Source organism: Melopsittacus undulatus, chromosome 1 (genome assembly GCF_012275295.1).
Source record: "Melopsittacus undulatus isolate bMelUnd1 chromosome 1, bMelUnd1.mat.Z, whole genome shotgun sequence".
Lineage (NCBI taxonomy): Eukaryota > Metazoa > Chordata > Aves > Psittaciformes > Psittaculidae > Melopsittacus > Melopsittacus undulatus.
Window position 1 is genome coordinate 115,238,402 of NC_047527.1, and position 22,965 is coordinate 115,261,366.

Here is a 22,965-nt window from a genome sequence, read left to right on the forward strand (position 1 = left end):
ATACCAAATGCAAAGGAAACAGTGCTGCTGTGAGGACTGCTGAAAGAGATATTTTTTTAAGTTGAAAATAAATTCATTAATCATTGCATCTTGCTGTCATAATTTTTTTTTCCCCTCTCTTTTTCAGCTAGCAACTAAGGGCAAACTGCCTCTTCAGTAATTCTTGTGTGCTTGTTGTTAATGAAATTCCAGACTTTCTTATTTGGAAATGAAAAAATATTTTGTCAGTGCCTTGGTTACACATGCCTTCGTAGACATTAGAAACTATCTGCTTTTTATGGTCTTATAACAGTCTTGACCTGAACATGTCCCTGACTTTTCAAGAGTGACCCGTCTTGCTCTACAACAAAAAGCTTATGCTTTTAAGCCTGAACTTGAAAATCCTCTCTATCTCCACTTTTTATTTAGTTTCAAAATAATTTTCTGAGGATGTCTGTTGGTTTCTTTGGATTTTATTAGTTGTTTGGGATTGTTTTTAATGTTTTTCTTTACAAAAATAAGAGAAATGTTGAAACTTATATTAGAAAACATATGGGATGTAAACTTCATTCTTGCTGTAGCTCTGTTTCCCAGGAAACAGATCAGAGCAACATGAAAAGGACCTAAAGCTTCTAGATCCGGTGCAGAAAAGGTGAAGGCAGGTCTAAAAACCATCTGTTAAGGCAGTGATGACTAAGGACTTCTAACAAAGCTGTGGTGTGAGAGTTTATGGGGGAGTGGAGTCTGAAAGGGGAGCCTTTTGGGAGGTCTGCAGTATGCAAACCTGGAGAAATTGTCATCAGGGCAATTCTACAACCTTTATTTACAGGTACTCAGGAAGACTGTATTAATTTAGACACTCAATTCCTATGGGGACCACGAATAGTTCCTGGAGTTGTCAGATCACTTATGTATGATCTGACACTTTTGCATAGCTGCAAATGTGCCGTGGAAGTCCCTGCACTTCTGCCAAATGGGCTGTGAGCATGGGCAGATGCAATTCCCATCTGCGTGGGCATGCAGGTGTAACTGTGCCACATGGCAGGCGTATGTATGCCTCCTCTGCTGGTCATGCTTTGGTGCTTCCTGAGGGGAAAAAGAGCTAAAAACCACTTAGCCCAGTGTATCCTCACCTACTTTGTAAGTCCTGCTGTCCTGTTATTTACTTGAGGAAAAATATTTGACTTCAGAGCACTGAGTTTATGAAGTAAAAAAGTATTCAAGTATTGCATTTTTGCCAGTTGTTTGTAATGATAAAGCTTCCTGATGTTACTAGTAAACTACAGTGCCATGTTGTGGCACTGCAGCTATTACAAAAATTGGACTAATGTTGTCTTCTTATGAGTAGGGAGATTACATTAGCACATGCACTAATTTGGCAAAACCCCCACATTAACTAACTTTAAGTTTTCTCTTGCTTTCTCTGCAAGGCTGGTATAGCCTGGCCAGGACTGTATATTTTTTAACGTGCTACCTTCCTTAAGGCCTCTTTTTTTCTTCCCTTGAAAGTAGGGCTTCCTTATGTCTCCCTTATATGATCTTAAGTTTGCATGCTGTTGGTAATGAACTCGAACTTAGAGTGGGTTGAGAATTTTCCATCAGAATGAATTTCAACTGGAAATGTCTGTAAAAAATTATTAGAAAAAAGCAGAAGTCTACTGATTTTGTGGAAAAATACCTTCTCTAATACAAAAATCAAAGGATACCATTCTGTTGTGTCTAGTTTGACCTGGTCAACGGTATTATATTTTATGAAGTGGACCTCAATGATTTTATCTGTGAATCAGTTGAGAAAGCAAACCCAAAACTCTTGAAACGGTATGGCACACTGAAACGATTACCGATAACAAGGGATAATGTTTGCAAACCTTTTTCCCTCAAAAAAGTATGGAGTGAATTTCTTCAAAAATAGCTGAGCTCTCTGTGTGAGTGACAGATGTAAGCACATTTTGCCTGTGTTTCTGAAGACTGTTCCAAAAAGGGAATGTGCTTACAGGTGTTTGGTCGAGTGTTGAAATGCTTCTGTCCTCCTTTTGTGAAAGGGACAAGTATTTTACTCAACACTTGTCACATTAAGAAATAGCAAGCAAGGAAACATGATTTATTTTAAAAAGAAAGATGCAACTTTCTCTAGTTCAGGAAAGCCTGGAGCTTGATGTCAGCTTAAGTACAACCAGGAGATGAGAGAAGCCACAGGAACAAGTGAGAGTGTGGTTTTGTCGTGCACCACTACTAACGAACATGAGAAAATATTGGTAACCGAGACTGTGAAGAAACTAAAACAAGTTAATGTGTTTATACTTGTATTTTATATTGTTATACTCAATTTCAAAGTTTGGTCTTTCTGTTTTTCAGAATGATCAGTCTATGCAAGATATGCAGATAATGGGAGGAGATGATCTTTCAAAGCTGACTGGGAAGGTTTGTTAATTTTAAATTTAAAAAAGAAAATGCATGCACTAAAAACACTTGAGAAAAGCTGTGTACTTTTGCACATCAGATACTAACACTGGTATCAAACACATTTATTAATCTCTGTTAAATTGCTGTAATATGATTGTTTTCAGATTGTAGATGCCTAGGATGTCAGAATGCAGCCCCTCCGTGGTAGTGCAGGGATTTTCCAATGGTTATACATGTACCATCAGTGAGATTGTGGGAATAAATTTGTGCTGGAATGCTTCCCCTGAGCTTGTTTATGTTTAAAAGCCTTGTTTTTTCTCCCTTCAATGGGTACTTGCAGCAAACTGCATGTTGAGTATCCCTGTTGAATTCAGCATATGAGGATAATAATACAGTTTTGCCTATTGTATGAGATTCAGTTGTGGAACCTTTCACTCAGAACAGCAGTTGGGATTTTTTTCTTATTTCAGCATCAGGCTGGCTGTATGACTGCATTTGCTTTGCACTATGCTTGAACATTCTGGTATTGTGAGTGGTTTGAGTCTGTGAAAAGGCTATTTCCATCCAGCCATGATGATAGAAAGCAGTACTGTGAAGAAGGAAGGCTAATTTCAGTAGGCAAATGGTGAAATGTGGAAAATGGTCAGAAATGGATTTTACTTTATTTATGTTGCATTAAGGCAACATAATACTTATCTTGTTATTTGTACTGTACGTGCAGTTACTCCTTTATTAGGTGACACCAAATAACACCAGTTTCTTCAAAGCACTCAAATGTAGCACCAGCAAACTCATCTGTTTTGTTGTACTATATAGCACACAAAGAAAAGATGGAAAAGCTTCACTTTATTTCATAAATATTAAATAGGTCTTGGTGCAACTAGAACTTAAATGAAAAAGTGCTATTATACTTAGAATATTTTAGTGATACGTATGTCCTCAATTTGCAATTCTAAATACTCCTGCTGGGTGTTTGTTTCCAAATTATCACTAAAGCATTACTCATGTTCTTGGGAAATATTAATTCATTTGCTACTAATATTCAAACACTGGAGCTACCTGTTTTTCTATGACAATTGTGCATATGTTTCTGTACCTCACAGGCAGAACCATCAGCACGCTTATTCATTTTACCTAACATTTCTCTTTCCCAGATAATCCAGGCACTTTCTAAGCTTCCAGGCCCAGCTCCCTCCCCATCTTTATATCCCAAATTTTCTTGATTAATGGTTTCAGTTATTAATATATTTTCCAGGTGTAATCTTTCTAGTATAATTTGAATTCATTGGGGGGAAACATTATTTCCTTTCACAGGACTTCTGTGTATCTGTGTGTGCTCATGTGTTTACAGGAGAGAAGGAAAATTTCACCCCGAGTAGTTCTGTTCTTTCAAAAAATGAAATAAATTGCTTTCTTTTACTGAAAAACCCTTTTTCTTATTGGCACAGCCCTCGTTTTCCCAGGTATGGAACAGGACAAAATTTGGCAGTTGGGAGGCTAGGAGATACTTGGGGAGAAGACTTAGCAATGTATTTTAAGATTGCTGGGTAAGGAGGCTGGAATCTTGGGTAGGTGCAAAGGGACTAGTTTGGGTATGAGGTAGTTGCTGAAGAGGAAGGGAGCCCAGTCCTAGAAGCTGGCTGTGAAGAGGGTAAGCAGAGCAGGAAGTGAGGGCTGGGACTGTCAGGGGAACAGACTTGCTAAAAGGGCATATTGGGTGGTTGTTTGAATGTGGGGTTGTATGTGACACAGCAGATGTATGAATAATTAAGTAGCATTTTCACTATAGCACGTGAGAATGGGGTTTCCTTAAGGCTTATTTTACTGAGTGAAAAGCTGGGCCACAAAGCTTGAGCTTAAATCTTTATACTTTACATGTCTAAAGTTGGATATATGAAGGAGTGGCCTTATGTCCACAGATGCCAACTCCTCCGTCTGTTGTTGACTTAAGCAATTAGTGCAAGTATTCAGCACATTTTACTAATCAGCCATTTGCAGACTGATTCAGAGCCTCCTACAGTCAATGTAAATCTTTCCTTGCAGTTTTTTTAGTACCTTAGTTTAGCTGCTGCCTCATAAAACTGCTAGCTTAGTAACTATTCAGAGTCACTGAGTGAACTAGTGGAAGATTTAATGATAGAATTCAACTTTCTTGCTTTTAAGCGAGCTAGGTGCTTCTTCTGCCTGCTTGGAATACTTACTAAGAAAAGATTGTAGTTAGATTGAAAAATTAATATGCCAGGTTAAGTACCATTAACTTAATGATTACGGAAGGTGTTTTCACAAGTGCCAGCGTGAGTTTGGAATGTAAGTTCCATTAAGTTTCTGTAAAGTTCAAAAGCATCAATAACATAAACAGTTTTGAAACCTGCAGAAAAAAAAAGATTCTGAGCTTTTGATCTTAAAATGCTCTTCATTAAGTCATAATCTCTGGAACCTTGGCTAGCCTATAATCTTAGCGAACAACTAAATCATTTCTATGTGCTATTTATTACTGGGGAAAAAAAAGATTACTGAGTATATTAATGAATATGCTGATCTAGAACAACGATTTTTCTGAAGAAGCTTAAATAAAGGAAAAAAATTAAAAGCTAATTAAAAAGAGTCTGTTAAGGATAATAGCTCTTCAGATGGAAGAATATCTCCTCTGTACTTCTCTACAATATGCTTTTGTATATAAAAGTATTATAAGCCTGGGAAAGATGGATAATGACCCAAACCATGAAAAAAGAGGAATATTTCTGAGAGAGGAGAGTTAGCATACAGACCCCAACTGTTACCTGAAAAAAATCATCTGTGATATGAAATTCTTCTTCTGTGAAGAAGGTCACAGAGGCAAGAATGAATCACAAATAAAGGTACTTGAAGAATGAGTCCTGATAATGGCTTGAGAAGCTAATACTTTGTAACTATTCATTTCTATGCAGAAAAAATATAATTTCAGAATCTCTCCTTTAATGATGTATGTGGTGAACATAAAATTTTTCAGTAGTTGATTTCATAGTTAAGTAGCTGCTTAGGTTTTAGTTTCTTTAGAGCTGAAATGCTCATTTGGGTTAAAATTATCATTAATATTTGTAAAGAGAAATAAATTTTGAAAATGGGGAGATAATTAATAACTGTCCAGAAAACTGGACACTGTTTCAGAGCAAGTTGACTATGGAAATTTATGTAGATGAGGTGAAAGAACAAATAATGTAGCCCTGTATTATTACTGTAATCACATTGTATAATACTTTCAAAATTCATAACATTTTGAAGTATTTGTGGCATTTAAACAAAGTAAATTTTAAACCATCTAGAAACTTCAGTAGATTCAGTTGCACTAGAGTTATGAGTTGTCACTGCCATTTACCTCTTACACTTGTATTGATACATATTTTACCCCAAGAGCTTTGGAGCTGGTTACGTAATCCAGAGTTTCTACCTACAGGAATCACTGTGTATATCATTCCTTATGTAGTTATTTGTAACCTTTCAAAAAAGCTCCTGTACCACTTTGATTTGTCTTTTTGCAAATGAGACAAGTTGGACAAAATCATAAACTTAGTCTATATAATTTTGCATTTAATTATTTATTACAGTTGTATAATGTTTTTGATGTCAAAATTAGATCCATATATTTTTGACATTATCACTATTTCTGCATAACATAGAATATGGACAAAATCTTTCTTATTTGATAGGTTAACAGGAACTTCTAGTTAAAACAAAGTATTATGTAGTTAGTATGATAAGATTGTGAAGCCAGTGAACTTCTGATATTCCATCTGTCTGTAATATGGATCAGTGATTATTATCTTCTCAATGAAGGGCTATTCCCCTTGTCCATATTGAGTAAGTCTCATTGACACTCAGTGTTTTAGCATTTTCAGAGAATTATAGCAGTAATCAGCTTAGTGTAGTAATAAGTAATGATCAAGAAAATGAATGTCTTATATTCTCTCTGTACTTCATTGAGTTAAACTGAACACTCCATCAGTACTCTGATGCTCCACTAAAATGATTGATCAGCTCATATCAAAACCAGGTTTCACTCAGGGGAAGATATCCACTGTGCAGTACTCCTCACTTTCTTCTGGCAGGATTTGTGCTATAAAATCTCCAAACTTTTCTTACACGTCTCACCTACATCAATTTATCAACTGTCTACCATTTTCTTTTCCCACTTGTCATACAAGAAGATGTTCCAGGAACATAATGCAATCTCATGTTCTTTTCTTATGGTTAATTTCTTCTCTTATTCTACTGAACCACTTTTTCTGCATGTCCTAGTTCTAACAACAGTTTTGAGAGCTGTTTCCCTAGCATTCTCCTAAGTATGTTAGTATTTCAGTATTTAATGTGGCAGCTGTGTAATACATATTATCTTCTACTTCACCATTCCAAGTTTGTTTCTCAGAATTCTGTTAGTTTTATACTTACTTTTTTTCTCCATCAGTATTCACTGCCTTGACTAATGTGGTTTCTCTCCCTATATGCATTTCTCTCTGGAATAATGCCCATAAATTTGCAGAAAAACAATTAATTCACTTTTAAACATTATGTACATAAGAGACTATATGACAGTGGAGGTATACAAAATCCACTGTATGCTTCTGCAATAGTCATGTCCTCCACTCCTCTCTGCATCTTACTGTATTCCTATCAGACATGCAATCTTGCCTTTTTCATCTTTTCAAAGGTTAGTTTTATGTGTCTTGAAACATTCCACATGTTCAGTACCTCTACTTAACTGCCATCTTTTATCACTTTCGTTGGTCTGCTTTTTTTCTTAATTCAGTTTTATACTGTCTACTCTTCTGACAGTTACCATCCTTAACTGCTTTTTCCACAGCAAAAACACTGGTATTTTTCTTCCCCAAAGTCAATCATCTTTCTTTGCACTTCTTTCTTAGGTAATCTGGTCTACTGCTTGTCATTATTTACTTATGTTGTTGTTGCTCTGGAGGAAGGAAACTACAAAGAAAACTTCCCAGTCTTGCTATCCCATTTTTCACATGAGCTCTGCTCACTCACTGTCTACCTGCTTCTACGTGTTCATAATTCTGTTGATTTTGTCCGTGTCCAGAAAATCCTTTTCCAATTCCAGATGATCAGAAAATTACACTTTTCACCTCAAATAAGAGGATGGAGACAGTGATCTATTCCTGCATTACCTTTAGATATATTATGGTAATTTGCTCTACTTCTGGTGCACAACAGAATCATGATATGAATATGGCTGTAAGGAGGGAATGTGTGTGCACAGCATTTGATACAATGCTCTTTACGAGCAAAGCATCAGAGAGAGCATATCATCATGCTCCATTATATCCCTTACTCTGTTAACTCCTGGAGGAACTGAACTAGTTTTACAGACTTACAGAAGCTGGAGTCTGTGTATGTATACTCTTAACACACTAACCAAATTGCTTGCATCAGCAGGGAACACTGACCAAACGGAGTCTCTAAAAAAAATAACATTTTTGAGATATGATGTCTGTCCTTTCAGGAATGCCCTAAGATGTGGATAAGTCCAGCAGAAGAGATTAAAAACAGACATTCATGACCTTGCCTAGTACCCTGTAGAAAGCTCCTACTTATTTGTTCATTTCTCAAAAGTACTTTATATGATTTTCTAAGGTCTTGATGAAGTGTTAGTATGTGTGGATTTTGCTCCTGTGCATACCATAAAATGATTTCATTTCTAACAGCAGATCATGTAGCTTTCTTTGGACCTCTTCACTGAAACTCGATATATAATTGTTTAACCTTTGTTTGCTTTGTTGCTATGTATTTCCTACCCTTGTAAGACCACCATTACAACCATACTAAATAGGATGAAAGGTCTGTCTAGACTTGTATCATGTCTAGAGAAAAGATACATGACACACAGCAAGAACAGAGACTTCCAAAATCCAGTTATATGTGGTCTATCATTTATAATACATCCAGTGCTAGAACTGTTACCCATGTCTGTATCATCTCTTTGTAACTCCAGTTACGCCTTTAGTCCCACAAGATTGTATGGCAAGGAGTTTCATATTTAAGTAACATGTGAAAAAGTTCTTGTTCTGTCTTTTAAACTTGCTTACCTTCAATGAGCTTTGCAAGACTCATGTAAATCTGCCTTTTTGAATTGATTCCCTAAAAATTTCTGAAAATCTTGCCACTTTAAGGTTAATTTCCTTTTATTTTCTTATTTTTCAGTAATTTGGTCTGATCACAAACAGAGCTTTTTTTTAAAGATCCCTATATTTTAAGTTCCACAAGTGCCATTATATTGTATCTGAACTTCTATGCAATTAGATTGAAGGGACCCAAATGATAATTTCATCACTGTGCCTACAGTTTCTCTTTTGAGCTAAAAACTAATTTGATTTAAAGACTTGATGGAGAAGCCTCCATACTTCAGGCATGTTTTACCAACAAGAAATTGTCATCACTGCTAAAATGGCGAGCCTAAGTTTCTCTTCTGAATTTGGATAGCTTTTTGCCTTTCACTGTTGCCTTTTTTAATATCTTTGCTACTAGATTGAGCAGCTTGCCATTATCAAATTTACATTGCCATATGGTTGCATATTTGCCTATCATCCAGTCATTACTTAAGTGTCTTTTAGATAAACTAATACATTGGGAGCCTACTGTACAGTACTGGCATGCTGTAGGATGTAAATGAGACAAGGTTTGAAGGAAGAATTAATAATAGGAAATTAATTTTAGGCAATTGAATTAGTTGGAAAAGAAAATTTTAAGCATGCAAATCCTTCTGTTGGTCTTAACAGAATCAGCAAACTTCAAACTAAGTTAGATATTGGGAGAAACTCCTTATTATAACCTATTACAGTTATTTAACCTATATATAATTATATAACCTATAATCAGACAATTTGGGAGAAAAAAGTGATTGTCCTACATGATCACCTCTCTTATGAGCAGCGGGACAGATAAAAATGTTAAGAATTCCTCTGAGCTAAAATAAGAGAGCAAATTATCAGCTGTGGAACAGTGATAAATGAGGTGGAGGTCAGCTGCAGTTGAAGATCAGAATTCACTGTAAAGCCAGTGTTATGTGGAGTCATGATTTCTGGTGCATACAGCAGTTCTGGATGTTTGTTCCCAGGCTCAGCTGTTGCAGGTATTTTGCGGTCTCTTGGAGGTTGTGGGCTGAAAGGTCAAAGTTCTTTTGTGAAAAATGTTCTCCCACTGGGAAGTGGGCTGTTAATAAGAGCTATGACTTCCTGCTACAAAACTGACTTCACTGTAAGGTGGTTTTTTCCAGGTCTCAAATCCTTCTTCTTTTCTCAGTCTTAAGTTCTCTCTGGTTTGGCTTTGGCCTTTTTCAACAGCTTTTTTTTTAAAAAAAAAAAAAAAGAAAATGTGTGTGCTGATTTATTCTGCTGATTTATGCTGAAACATTTAAGGAGAAAATACCCTCTTTGTGTACCTACCAGAGTTTTGTGCTGTACATGCAAGGGCTGTGTTTGTCCTCTTAGCTGTAGCATTGCAGTAAGTACGATTGTTTATTTGATTACTTAAGTAGAGTTTCTGCTTTCCAGGAAATACTTCCCCCTTCTAAATATGCAGCTTAGCATTTTACCTTGTTAAAATCTTACATTTTCTGTGAATTCAGAGACAGCCTTCCCTTCAAACTTTTACTCAGTGCTAATTTCAAAGCACTGCTATAGCACAGCAATTTCTTCTTTGAAGTCTTCTGAATGGAACATAAAACCAAAATCCAGAAAAAAAAAAGTTATGCTTTTCCAGGAAGGTGAAAAATAGTTTCCATAGTACTAAACACTGTCAGGCAGGAGGCATACATGATCTCATTACTCTGCTTGGTCTTGTTAGCTGACATTGTTCCATTTATGACTGACCTGTAGGAAGGTAAACAATGGAAATGCATTGACTCAGTGCTGGAGTATTTTTCAGCTTATTACAAGTTAGAGTCTTACATGTTTTATAATAACAGCCTACTTTCTTGCCATGTGTATGCTCCTGTGGCTTTGAAAACCAGTAAACTAACAGATTTTCAGTGTTTGAAGGTTTCCAGTTCATTATTAAAAAATTTAAAACTCACAGATATATTGACATTTATTATAAAAGTGAAGCTGTGTCTCTTTAACATGTGAGACAAATTCACATGGAGTGCAGGGATTAGAAATTATTTCTTCTTCATTTTATATAGTACTAATACTGTCCAAAAACTCCTGCTTTTTCCAGATGTCCCTTGACATGCTGCTATGAACTGTTCTACTACTGTCTGAAAAGGGATATGCACAAAAAAGGGGCAGCACAAATTTTATTGTTGTGTAGCTGCAGTTCACACCACAAATACTATTTCTGCTCAGTGCAAATGTCCATGTGCAGACTCACAAGTTGTGTGCACCCTTATAACTCAAAACTGGAGAATGTTAAAATTCACAGCACCCTTTTGCACTTGACACCACAGAGTACAATTTTAGGACTGCTCGTATGGGTCCTTTCCAACTTGAGATATTCTATGATTCCATGATTCTACATTGCACCAGTGTACTTCCTGCCAGATACCTCGTAGAAGCATCTGTAAACACAGGGTGAATCACAGTCATCCTTATCTATCAGCTCCCAACCATCCATCTGATCCATCACCAGTAATGAAGGTTCCTGATTCTCTTGCAACGATTCAGTAGAAAGGTGTTTCAGTCTCTGAGAGTTGAGCCATAGCCCTTTCTTTATTTGGACTCCATAAGAAATCTTTCCAGGACATATTTTAAAAACCTGACTGTTCTGTTTCTCACTGTAAGATATATTAGTACCATTATTAGATTTCTGGACATACTTCACAGACTGAAGGAATTGTATTGGTGAAGATGGCTCTACTTGGAAATTAAGCCATCTTAAGTCTAGTCAACATGTCAGTAAATATTCCTATTTCCTGTTCTTCAAGCTCCAAAAATGGACAGAAAATACCAAATGCATGCCAGAAGGCTGGATTGTTTTTCTTTTCATGTGGTTTCCTGCTCTGAAATTGCCTCAGATACATCTGAAAGGACAAAACAGTCTTGATCTATGTGGTAAAGGAGCTTCAAACACTTATACTTGAAAAAAATCTTTAGCGTCCTTTAGCTTCCTGTTGTTTGCCCAGCTGTTAGTTACTGCTGTAGCACCCCAAGCTTATGAGTTTCCCTAGTCTCCTGCCCACCAGATCACAGGTGGATTTCATGGTGAAGCTAAATAGTGTCCTTCACATAGCTACGGCCTTTCACAAATGTGCTAGATGCAGCCAGCTGTGCATTTAAGATGGTGGTGACACTACATTCTTCTTATATCTTTTTCTATCCGTCTGCTCAAGGATAAGTTAATCTGTTTCAATCCGTTTCAGTTACACATCACCACTCTCTAGCCTTGGATACTGTATATCAGAACACTTCTTGGCAGTTTGCTCCTCTACTAGTCTGCTATGCTATCCCTTTTCTGGAACCCTTCCATCTGTAGCCTGCTTCAACAGGAAGGGGAAGGGAATAGGCAGCAATAAAGTCAGTTTCCCAGCACATCATGTTGTTTTGTAGGAGATGGTTCCTGGTACGAGAGGATGGCAAAACAGTTTGCATTCCTTTGGTCATAAGCAACACTTAAATATGATGACTTTAGTCACAGTAACCCTGCCTAATCAAAACACTCGACGATCGGGATGCCTGCTTATTTATATATACAAAATGTTTTCATATCTAAATATTTTATAGTGGCTTTTCCACTACCCAAGTGCTTACATACAGGATTTCTCTATAGCAAAAAAGATCCTCCTCAATGTTTTCAAAATAATGAGAATATGTATGATCAAAATGGAATCTGTGTTTCCTGACCTAGGCAGCTGCCTGATTGAGGGGACTTTCAAAGGACCAAATCTCCCAGTGTATATCATTTGCAACTGTTGGACTCCATGACTCTGAGGAGAAGAGGCAATAACAACAGAATGCTTTTCAGACAATTCTAGGGTCCGCCAATATCCTTCCTTCTTAAGTTAGTCAATAAATATGAGATCTTACACTTCAGCTGAAGTCATGAGCAGGTGACTATCACTCTTGTGGCCAGACAAGCCCTTCAGGCATGTCTGGATCCATGTTAGTTTTCTTTCCTTCACTTGAGTCATTTGTGATCAGGAAATGTAGACAAGATTAAATTTCTATTAGACAGACTATAACTGGTTGGAAAGCTGTTCTCAAGAAACAGTTAATTATGCTTCACTGTCAGACTGGATGTGTTAAAGCATGTTCTCCAGGGACTATACAATATTTAATTCATGATTGAAAAGATGGAATTAGCATTTACTGCTAGTAATACTACCTGGAAAATACTACAAGACAGTAGTATGATCTGAAGAAATTATTTTAAGAATTTGGTTCAAAGAATGACATGTAATGACAATGAATAGTAACTTCTGGGTTTATACAGAAGTAATCGTTTGCATAAACGCAGGTGAAGAAGGATTGACAAAGCAACAGGTCTGAACTGGAGATGATAGGTGGATCACAGGTTGCACATGAGACAACAGCATACCTTCATAAAAGACGTACTGGAATGTATAGAAAGCAGTATTATTTGTAAAGCATATAAAGTGGTTCTTTTATTCTTCTCAACACTGGAAAAGGCTTCTCCCTGGTTTGGGGCACCACAACTGGAGAAGGATTCTGAGCAACCGTACAGGTTCCAGAGGAGAACAAAAGAATGATCAGAAAGCTAGCAAATATGATTTGTGAGAAAATAATGAATAAATAGGGGTTGTTTAATCTGAAGAAGAGGAAACTGAGGCAATACATCTTCACTCTGGGAGAAACCAGCCTTTGCTGCATCCTGACATAGCCTGCTAATGGAGAGCTTGGCAGCCCTCTGCTATGTCAGTTTTGGTATGTCCCATCTCGTGCTTTTCCTCTGGGGGGAAACTCCTTGTTAGCACTGTGAAGAGCAGCAAGAGATGCACAAACCTGACAGAATAAGTCGTGATGGTAAGCTGAAGTCAGGTCAACTTCTCTTACCAGGTGTCACTCACAGTCATCCTGGACTGCTTGCTGATACTACAGGAGTTCATTTCCGTCTTCAGTTCTAGTGACCTTCTTTCATTGTCAACTCTTCTGCTCTCTCCCTGTATCATATATATGTGTGTATATACACACACATAAATATTTACATGTATTACCAGCTGTGCAAGTTCCCAGAGGATGGTTAAACCATTACTCCTGCATGTAATCTTCAGGTGTCCACTGACTGCATCAAGTGATTTGCTTATGCCTCAGACCCAGGTGTCCTGGGCTACTCTTTGGAAGTGTTTTTCTTAGTTATGACTTCATCCAGGAAGCCAAATGAGAGCCAAACCCTTACTGGCTCCAAATGGCTTCCTTCAAGAAAATGTGCACACCTGTCATAAGCCTCTCCTGAACATGGTTTTGATCTCTTCATCTTACTTAGAGGACTGAGTTCTTCTTCTAAGAGAAGTTCTTATTCTAAGAGAAACTTACTTCTTTACTGAGGGAAGAAATCTCTAGAGGCAGGGCATCTTTGGACTTGTTAAAAGGCCTTTGACTTTTTACCTCCACAGGACTAAGTCTTTCAGATCCAGAGTTGTTTGTGTCAGCAGCTGAGAGGTTGAAAGTCAGGAGTGCGGAGCAGGATAACCACCAGTGAAACCTGTTATGAAAACACCAAAAAGGAGCCACCCTCCAAGATTAATGCACATTCCACCGGAGCTCAGTCTAAATTAGTGGCTTTCTTGAGCAATATCTCCATTGCTGACACCTGCTGAACTACTACCGGGAGTTTCCTCCACACCTTTACCAAGTGTTTTGCCATTTAAGAAGCATACAGGTATAACACAGTGTGTGGTAACATGTTTCTGCAGTGGTTGATGCATGAAGCATGCTATGTCTCCCTACCAAGCACTGTGATTGTTAGGAGGAACTGCAGTATGAATATAAATATGGATAATATGGATTAATAATTTCTGTTTTGAAGATTTAAAAAATATGTACAATGTACCTATCAGTTAATGGAAGTGTCTAAGGTGTGCTGTTTATGAGCACGCTCCCTTCACACACTTGTCGTCTGTGGTGTTTGAGTCATTCTCAGAACTCAGCCTCGGGATTAGACTTTAGACTGTCTCTGTGTTATGTACATAACAATGCCAACAAGCCTGAGAGAAAAGAATTGGATTGTAAGCTAGTCTGGTGAATACTGCATGGATATGAAACTGTCATCCGTTTTATGGGACGTACAATGTGCGCATGCATGCAAGATGTATGCATACATACATTGATAAAGGTATTTGTGAAATTACTTTCCTCTTGCTATTGCAGGTTTCACCTCAGAGAGTAGATCATAAAAGACCACTCTTTTGAACATGCATATGATAATGTTCATTAACAAATAGATTTTTATTTCTCCTAATAAGGACATGACTTCTTATTACTGCTTTTAATAGACCAGAAGTATTGTGATTCCTGAAACCATTTCAGCAGAAAGATCAGCCTGTGTGATTATGCTGTCTTGACATCACTGCTCTTGAATGGACCTCTCCCCTTCTCTTCAAGTAATACTGTTGATTTCAGCAGCAGTATTTGAAGAGAAATAGCATGAAGGGAGAATGTGTGGCACAACTTAGCCTGTAATCCTTTACTGTGAAGTCTGTGGGAGGTGGGGGAAGGGAGGAAGAACATTTATTTCCAAGTAAGAATATTATTGCTGTCGTCTCATTAAAATTGGAAATAGTATTTTAGTGAACTGTTGGGTACACTGTAGTACACAACCAGGCATACTGGAATGAAGTGAAGATCATTCCATTTGGGACACACAGATAGGATAATATAGATAGAGCTGAATAAAGTGGTAGCCCTTGACTGCAGAGTTTGATCTTATTAGTGCACAACAATGAAACAGGAAACTTCTTGTGTCCTGCTGTGTTGCACTAACTTTATTTCACTTTTCCAAGCATTTGTTTCTTTTAGTTTCTGCATATTGTGTAATTGTGCTCCTTTTTGTTTGTTTCTTTCAGAATGTCCTCATTGTGGAGGTAAGTTGGGTGCTTATGTCATATTGTACTTGGATAAAGTCACCTAGTCAAGTCGTCATTGTGTGTTCAGTATCTAAAACCATCTGTGTTTACAATTCTTCAGCTGGGAGGTGGTGAAGAGGGAGAGGGGTTGGTTTGCTTGATGACATCAGACTTCTTGCAACTGCATAATACTGCATTGCTGCTGCTCTAATTGGTAATCTGCCTTGTGATACCAGGGAGTCTTTGTTTCTACGTCATTTGATTTGTTCTTCCCATGGTTTCACCAACCCCTGTTCTGCAAGTTGTTCTGTTCGTTGGAGGACAATGAACCAACTGCTGTGATGCCCTGCACTTCGCAGCTGCATAACTTTGAAGCAGTAGCATAGCCCTGCACGTGCTTTTACAAATTGCAGGGTTGAGAATGGTTGAGAATGTCAGTCATTCTCTCAAGTCCAGCTTCTTAGCATTGCATCCTGCAGTGTCTCCTGGGAAGGTCCCACCACAGGTACATTCTAGAGAAAAGGAAGGTATCACCTCACTGGTGCTGCAAATCCTGTCTTAATTCATGTAGGTGATTCTCTTTCAAATCGTTGGAAAAGCAGCTGGGATGGTTAGAGACCACATCAGGACCTGATTAGCATTTCAGGCCAAATGTGGTTGTGTGGGAAGTAAGCTGGACAGCATAATGAAATGTCTTTTTTAAATAAAGATGGGGAAAAAAGTCATCAGCCACAGAGATGGCTGATTACCTGCATAGCTGCTAGGAGCTCCATGTTTGATAATGCTGACTGAAATGAAAAACAACCACAGCAAATTTTGTTCATGGTATTAGACAACTGGGGTGCAGTGGTCAAATGAAAAATCCACACCCAGAGAGTTCAGGAGCAGCAGCTGCTCTCTGTGTCATTGTCAGTTTTGTAGTCAAGTATCTACTGATCTCCTTCAGATTGGGTTGGGTACAGCAGCTCTGGAGAACACTCATGTGCTGGTCTAATAAAACTACAAATAGGACAGATTTAACTCTGACATGGAGAGATATTCACATATTGTAGTCTTGAGCACAGTATGAGAAGTCCCTCCAGCCTTGCAGTGCCCGGTAAAGTCATCTCCAGTTCAGTATTACACCTCAAGTACTAGAAACATAACTGTTTTCTAGAGGAAGTGGGCAATCCTTTAACCAGTTATGTTGTGAGTAGAAAGTGCTTGCTTCAAAGAGTGTGAGCTCAGTTATAGCCTTTTTTGGAGTGGCTTGCAATGTACTGGGAAAAATACATCATTTCCACAGAATAAGAAGGTGGAACTGCTCAGTCATTGTCCAGATTTCCTCTTTTCAACTTTCCTTTGTGTTTTACTTACTTACTCTGTTTTTCATGTTTTGCAAGGATATTGTTGGAACTGGAAGGACTATGAAGGTTCTGCTGAATAATATAGAAAAATACAAGCCAAAAATGATTAAAGTGGCAAGGTGAGTAAATCACAAAACTTAGTAATTAATTAGTCTAGCCCATATTTCCCAGTGGAGGTTCCCATTCTGAGATACTGCTTTAATTTGATGCTGTAATTGCATGGGGAGCTCTGGAGTGGAGCTGCCTGAGTCACTAAGAGGAGGGTGGAGGAAAGGAGAGGAAATGCTCTTGTATTGTTCTGCAGTGGCAATGACCCTTCAGCCATTTAAAGCTGGCACTGATGGACTTTGAAGGGGAGCACACCCATCATTTCCCTGCCATTAGGACGTTGTTGGGAGAAGCAGAATAAGAACAGTGAATCACATGGCTCAGAAGTTTATTGGTAAAGGGAATAGTTTTCATCTTTGTTATTCAGGTCAATACCTAGTTTTACATGGGGTTTCTTTTGTTTTTAATTAGTTTGTTGGTGAAAAGAACATCTCGGCCTGATGGGTACAGACCAGATTGTAAGTATCTTTGTGAAAATCTGTACATGACAGTATTAAAAGTTAGCACTTTTTCTACCACTGCCTTTAATAACACTCTCTGGACTCCTGGAAGCATTTTAAAGTATCAGTTGTCAATGGGACTATGGGATGCAATGGAAGGATTTGTATAACTGTGGTTCGGAAAGCCTAGCCTCCTTATAGTCTGATGTTTTCTGCAGAGTACTAACTTTATAGTGAAGTTATGAAAGCATTTAATTTTGTCCGTAGAAGGTGAGTGCTTTATCTTCTGTGTCTGAAAACTACGTGGAAAAGAAAGTCCACTTCTCCCTCTTTCTTCCTCACTGCGTCTCCTTGGAGGAGCCAAGGATTAATTCCATCTGAACATGAGAGGTGTTTGATAATATCAGTGATATTGCTATAATTAGATCCCACTCTCCAAAAAGCAAAAGATAGATTGGGCTTTTTAAACTTCTTCCTGCTACTCTGTGTCACACCAGCACCAGTTCTCTCAGAATTATTTGTACTTGTACTGTGCTATGATGAAGCCATAAGTGGAGCTATACAAAAGCTATTGTAATTTTAGATTTACTAGAATGAGTGATGTAATAACAGGTATGTGGCTAAATATTGGAAAGAATAGATCCATCTAGAAGAGATCGACTAGTATTTGCTACTGAAGAAGGCTGTGGTCAACTGAGCTGGGGAGGAGGGTAGAAGGAGAGTAGGCAGGTGAGTATCAGGAAGCAGCCTGAAGGGCCTTGATTTGGACTGTGGGAGGAAGGGAATCCTTATGAAGCAAAAGTTACTTTATGTTGGACATGGCACTGTGGTTGTAGCCCAGTAATCTGAACTGTGACCTAAACATTTTGTTGTACAGCTTTTATACAGTGGTATTTTTAACATTTAGAATTTAATGCAGTTAATTTAAGTGTACATTTGCCTGGATTCACTAATGTTAAACACATTAATAAGTGCCATTAAATTACTTCATGAAGGGTAGTTTAATATTTTTATGTAGTAACTTGTAAAGTGAAACAGGTTTTATCCTTGTTTATTCATACGGTGATGAATTTTATAAAGCATCAAAGATCTCCCTTGTAAATCGCTGACAGTGGTGTGTCAGTTCCTCACCCAAATTTATGATTCCAAAGTGTCTATTACCCACAATTTTTAACAATGGAATAAATTCCTTACTTGAATATGTGTAAAATCTTTTATGCTGACCTGCTTTTGTGCCCATAACGCTGTGTTTTGCTCTAGTTACTTAGTGAACAATTTGGAGAGTCTTAACTTGTTTTGTATAGTGCTGATGCTGCACAGACTTTCACACACAAAAAGACACAAGCCTGTTCTTAGCTTCAAGTGTGTGAGTTGTATGATTCAGCTACACTGCACACATTTACTTTTTCAAGCATATGCATGAGTCTTCATAAGGTTGGGCTTTAAGAAGCATTTCACATGTTTTGGTAGCATAATAGGCAAAATTGGTTTTGCTATTCTCAGAAGAAAATGTATAAATCTTTGAAAGTTACTACTGAATTAAAATGGTATATTATTTTCATCATTAGTGTGATACTGGATAGTTGTCACCACACACATAAACTAATGGGGCTTCCAAATGTAGTCAGGGTTTTTCAGCTCTGATTTTTGGCTTCCTTCCACAATGTGTCTGTTGTGCCAGTGACAATTGTACACAAGTCTTCTACTCTACACTGCCTATTCACATCGTTGTCACTGATGGGAACTGTGAGTGGGAACTGATCATAGGGCTACTGCTGACCTTGATGTATCAGAGTCAAAGGTAATATAACCTCAACTGGCTGCATAAATCTATAGTTTGCTTGTCAGAGAACCAACACATGAATTTAAAGGATATATAATTGCCACTGATCCTGTATTGATGGTGTTTGTTATTTGTCTCAATACAGATTATGGATTTGAAATTCCAGATTTATTTGTGGTAGGTTACGCCTTAGACTACAACGAGCATTTCAGAGATCTAAACGTAAGTTTCTTTAAAATAAAAATAGTTTAAAAAATCTGGTTTACTTTTCTAGGGTGTCTTAAATACCCTGTAATTCACCTGATCCCTCAAGCCTTAATGTCATGGCTCAGGGAGTGTAGAACTTCCCAAAAAACCCCAAATAATCCAAAGGAGTCACTCAGCACTGTGAATGGTTTCTTCCCATCTTTTCCCCCTAAATGCAGAAGTCATACCTGTGCTACACTTCTGTCTTCTGCGAGCCTAGGACTTCACTGGTCCACCATTCAGTGTTGTCCAGAGAGAGTAGTAAAAAGTGAAACATGGCTACAGTTCAAACAGGTTTGGACTTTTACTGCTATGTGGCTTGCCCCTTTTCTCAGTGGGATAATGACTGAAAAATGTGCAAGCCTTGCCTTTGCTTCCTGTGGTACTCCCAGGAGTGGACCTCAAAGCTGGGAAATGCAAGTGGGAAAACTTGCAGTAGCTAGAGGGAGAAATGAGAATTCAGTCTGAGGTCTGTGGAAAGGAAGAGGTAATTACAAGATCATTAGATTGGTCAAGCAAAAGTATTTCTGAACAAATCATTAATTAATAATGTCATCAACTATGCAGTTGCAATCAGTGTTATATTTTTTTCAGCACATATGTGTTATCAATGATCATGGCAAAGCAAAATACAGAGTCTGAAGCAGTAACATCCTCGCCTGAAGATTTGTAAGGTCAGTGAAGCAGCAATTTGACTACACTCCCTCAAGCATCTCCCAGAAGAGCACTTCAACTGGCTTGTGTTTCTTTCAACTCAATATAAGGGGTTTACTCTAGAGATACTGATTAATATTTACAGAAGTGAGAGAGCTTTTATCTAAAATGTGGAGTAGAGGGCTTTTAAAGCTATACCTTTTTGAAGTATTAAAATCACAACGTAAGTTGCCTTTTGACTCATAATTTGTCTGTTTCAAGTCTCACTGTGAAAGCATCTTTTCTTTGCTCAGTCCATCATTCTATCATTGCAAGTCATGTACCTCACCGTGTTGCATAAGATCATTCAAAAGTGCCATACTGTGTTAAGATTATTTTACAGAATTTTACTGACTTCAGCCTCCCTTTAGCTTTAGTCAGATGTGCTGCTGCCAGATTGAAACCCTTATTTTGATTTAATTCCACAATTCAAAAGTTTCAGCTGACACTGTATGTTATATGGTCCATTTATGTATGAGCTGGTCCATGTCTAGCAGCTCATTACTGCCTCATCCTAACAGAAGTTTTAACTCTCAGAATGTGCTAAATTAGAGTGCTGGTACAAAATGAACCTCTGCAAGACACTGTTGATCTGAAACTGGAAGATGCCATGGCGTTGGTATATGGCATAGCCAGGGATGTAACCTGTTGAATGTGTTGAATTTTAATCAAGACAAAACAATGCCAGGCATTGTTTCTGCAGGACACAAACGAGTGAGAAAAATAACATAGTGTTCTCCTGTGAGTATATTCTTAATTAAACCTCATTAAGCACAAAGGTTTAATGCCAGTCAGATAATTACTCACTTATGATTTGATTTTTGTAGCATGTACAAGTTGAGATTTTTTGTAACCAGATTTGACAGTGTTGGAGAAGACAAAAAAGAAAAAAACTGATAGGAAAACATAGAAAAGCAGTTAATGCAGGAATACTGTAGACTCTAGAGGTTATTTCCTTCCCTTGTACATAGTGTTTGAAGTACTTTATTAATTTACATGCTGTATTAAGGGTGAAAAGATTAATTCCATACTGTATGTAGTTGTTGCCATCAACTTTCCAAGGGAAGCCAATACAAAGTAAGTAGGTGTACATCAGTGGCTCTGAACTATAAGATGTCAATTGTTGTAAGAGGCTTCAGGTTCCTTTAAACTAATAAAATAACATTAAGAACACTTGTTACATTGTGCAGTTGTTTATCTTCCTGCTTCAGCACGTTTCACATGTCCTGTAAAAGCTCTTCAAAAATATGCACTTAACTGGTAATCTAAACATCCCTTATGTGTGTATCCTGGGGCTCACAGGCTATTGCTATTTGGATAAAATCCATGATGCTAGTGCAGTGAGGAAGATAAAAGTTATTGTGATTGCTAGAGAAATCTTCTTTAGTCTTTTCACCTAGCTGTTGAGATGGTTTCCTTCATAGAGCAACTTACTTCTGTTTTAGAGAAGAAAGCCCACCCTTGGCATGTGGGAGAAGCTGGTGAAGAGTTTAATCTCTTTTTCTTCTATGAGAGTGTTAAATGTTTTTCTTAACACATCTGATTTCTATGGATTTAGTAGTATTGGCACATTGCATAGGCAGATAAGCTTAGGCTTAGCCTAAGTCCAGGAGATCCATTATGTTATTTCCCTTTTTTTCTTTCTGCTTAAAAAGTCACAATCCAATTCCCCTTATTACAATGGTCAGTCTTCAGCAGCCACGACAACAAAGTGTACCACATGAATTAGTGTGAAATTAGTGCGAAAATATGAAGTACTGTAGATGCACATAATTCAGACTGTGTTAAAGTTCTTTCGTTAGAAGATTCACATTATTAACATATACATGCTTCATGAAAAAGAACAGATTTATAGAAAAGATAAGAACTGGAATGTTTCTTCAAATTAATTATATTTCCTCCTACCATCATATTTTTAACATTGTGCAAAAGCACCATACAGATTTCACTAGTGAATTTGCATGTGCAATTATACTGTGAATGAGAGGTATTCTTCTCTTCTAATGTCATATTTGAATTTTGTACCTTTATATCTCTGAGCACATCCAGATATCTCAGTTGCCATCCATGTTACTCTTTGCTTGAAGCACTTTAATCTGAAAAATTAGTTTTCAATTACTTTAGTAATCAGATTCCAAAATACCATTAGTGTAACTGAGGAAATGGGTAATTGTGCATGTAAGCCTGATTACTATGGGGTCTAGTTTCTTCAGTGTGCTCAGAGAGTTTAAAAAAAGACTATCATTTTTTCTGTAGCTGTCTCCTGGTTCAATAACGGTGTTGATTCCATTCCTTTCACTAAAAAGGCCACTAAACATGTTTTCAGTTGTGGTTGAACCCTATGACCCATACAGCTATGTATTGCTTTTAGATCAGTTCAGCAACAGCTGTTACTGAAGAAGAGAGGATGTTCTTTACAATCCATTCTTTTTCTGGACATCATGTTTATGCATTTGGTAGGGATCCATTTTTATCTCAGTTTTTCTTCTCATGCACTCAACACCAACATCCTTTCCTTACCTGTTGTTAGTACAAACTAACATGGGCAGAAATTTGGTTTAAAGTTACATAAACATTTAGCAGCTATCAGGTTTTAGGCTTTGTCCAGTTCATTCATGCTTATATCTGTTCCAATTCCAAAATAGCTGAAAGTGATTTTCTGGAGAGAAAGTCAAAGTAGGAAGTCAAAGTAGGAACTATAATTCTGCAACATTGTTAACTGAATATTATTTAGGATTCCATGTTACAAGCTATATGTACAGTCTGAGTATTGGGTAGTTTCTGGTTAAAATATAGAACTGAAATAGTCTAAAAGGCGTGTAATTGAAATATTTCTTTCAATTCAATTAGCTGCTGCATTCTTGTATTTATAGTTGAGCAAAGTATAAAATGGTATGTTTTTTGACTGCTTACTATTAGTGTTATATTTCCTGACCTTATTATGCTAATCCTCAAAGTTCT

The 22,965-nt window shown here is 37.5% G+C and overlaps 1 protein-coding gene across 1 annotated transcript in view; it reads left to right on the plus strand.

Moving 5' to 3' along the window:
- The window catches only part of PRTFDC1 (phosphoribosyl transferase domain containing 1), a 45,724-nt gene extending 24,547 nt beyond the window's left edge, over nucleotides 1-21,177 (plus strand). Inside the window, exons 4-9 of the mRNA XM_005152974.4 lie at nucleotides 2,335-2,400; nucleotides 15,389-15,406; nucleotides 16,771-16,853; nucleotides 17,254-17,300; nucleotides 19,211-19,287; nucleotides 19,906-21,177. Coding sequence (XP_005153031.1) covers nucleotides 2,335-2,400; nucleotides 15,389-15,406; nucleotides 16,771-16,853; nucleotides 17,254-17,300; nucleotides 19,211-19,287; nucleotides 19,906-19,953 — 339 coding nt within the window. The 3' untranslated portion in view covers nucleotides 19,954-21,177. The remainder of the gene's footprint in view (nucleotides 1-2,334; nucleotides 2,401-15,388; nucleotides 15,407-16,770; nucleotides 16,854-17,253; nucleotides 17,301-19,210; nucleotides 19,288-19,905) is intronic.
- Nucleotides 21,178-22,965: the final 1,788 nt, after the last annotated feature.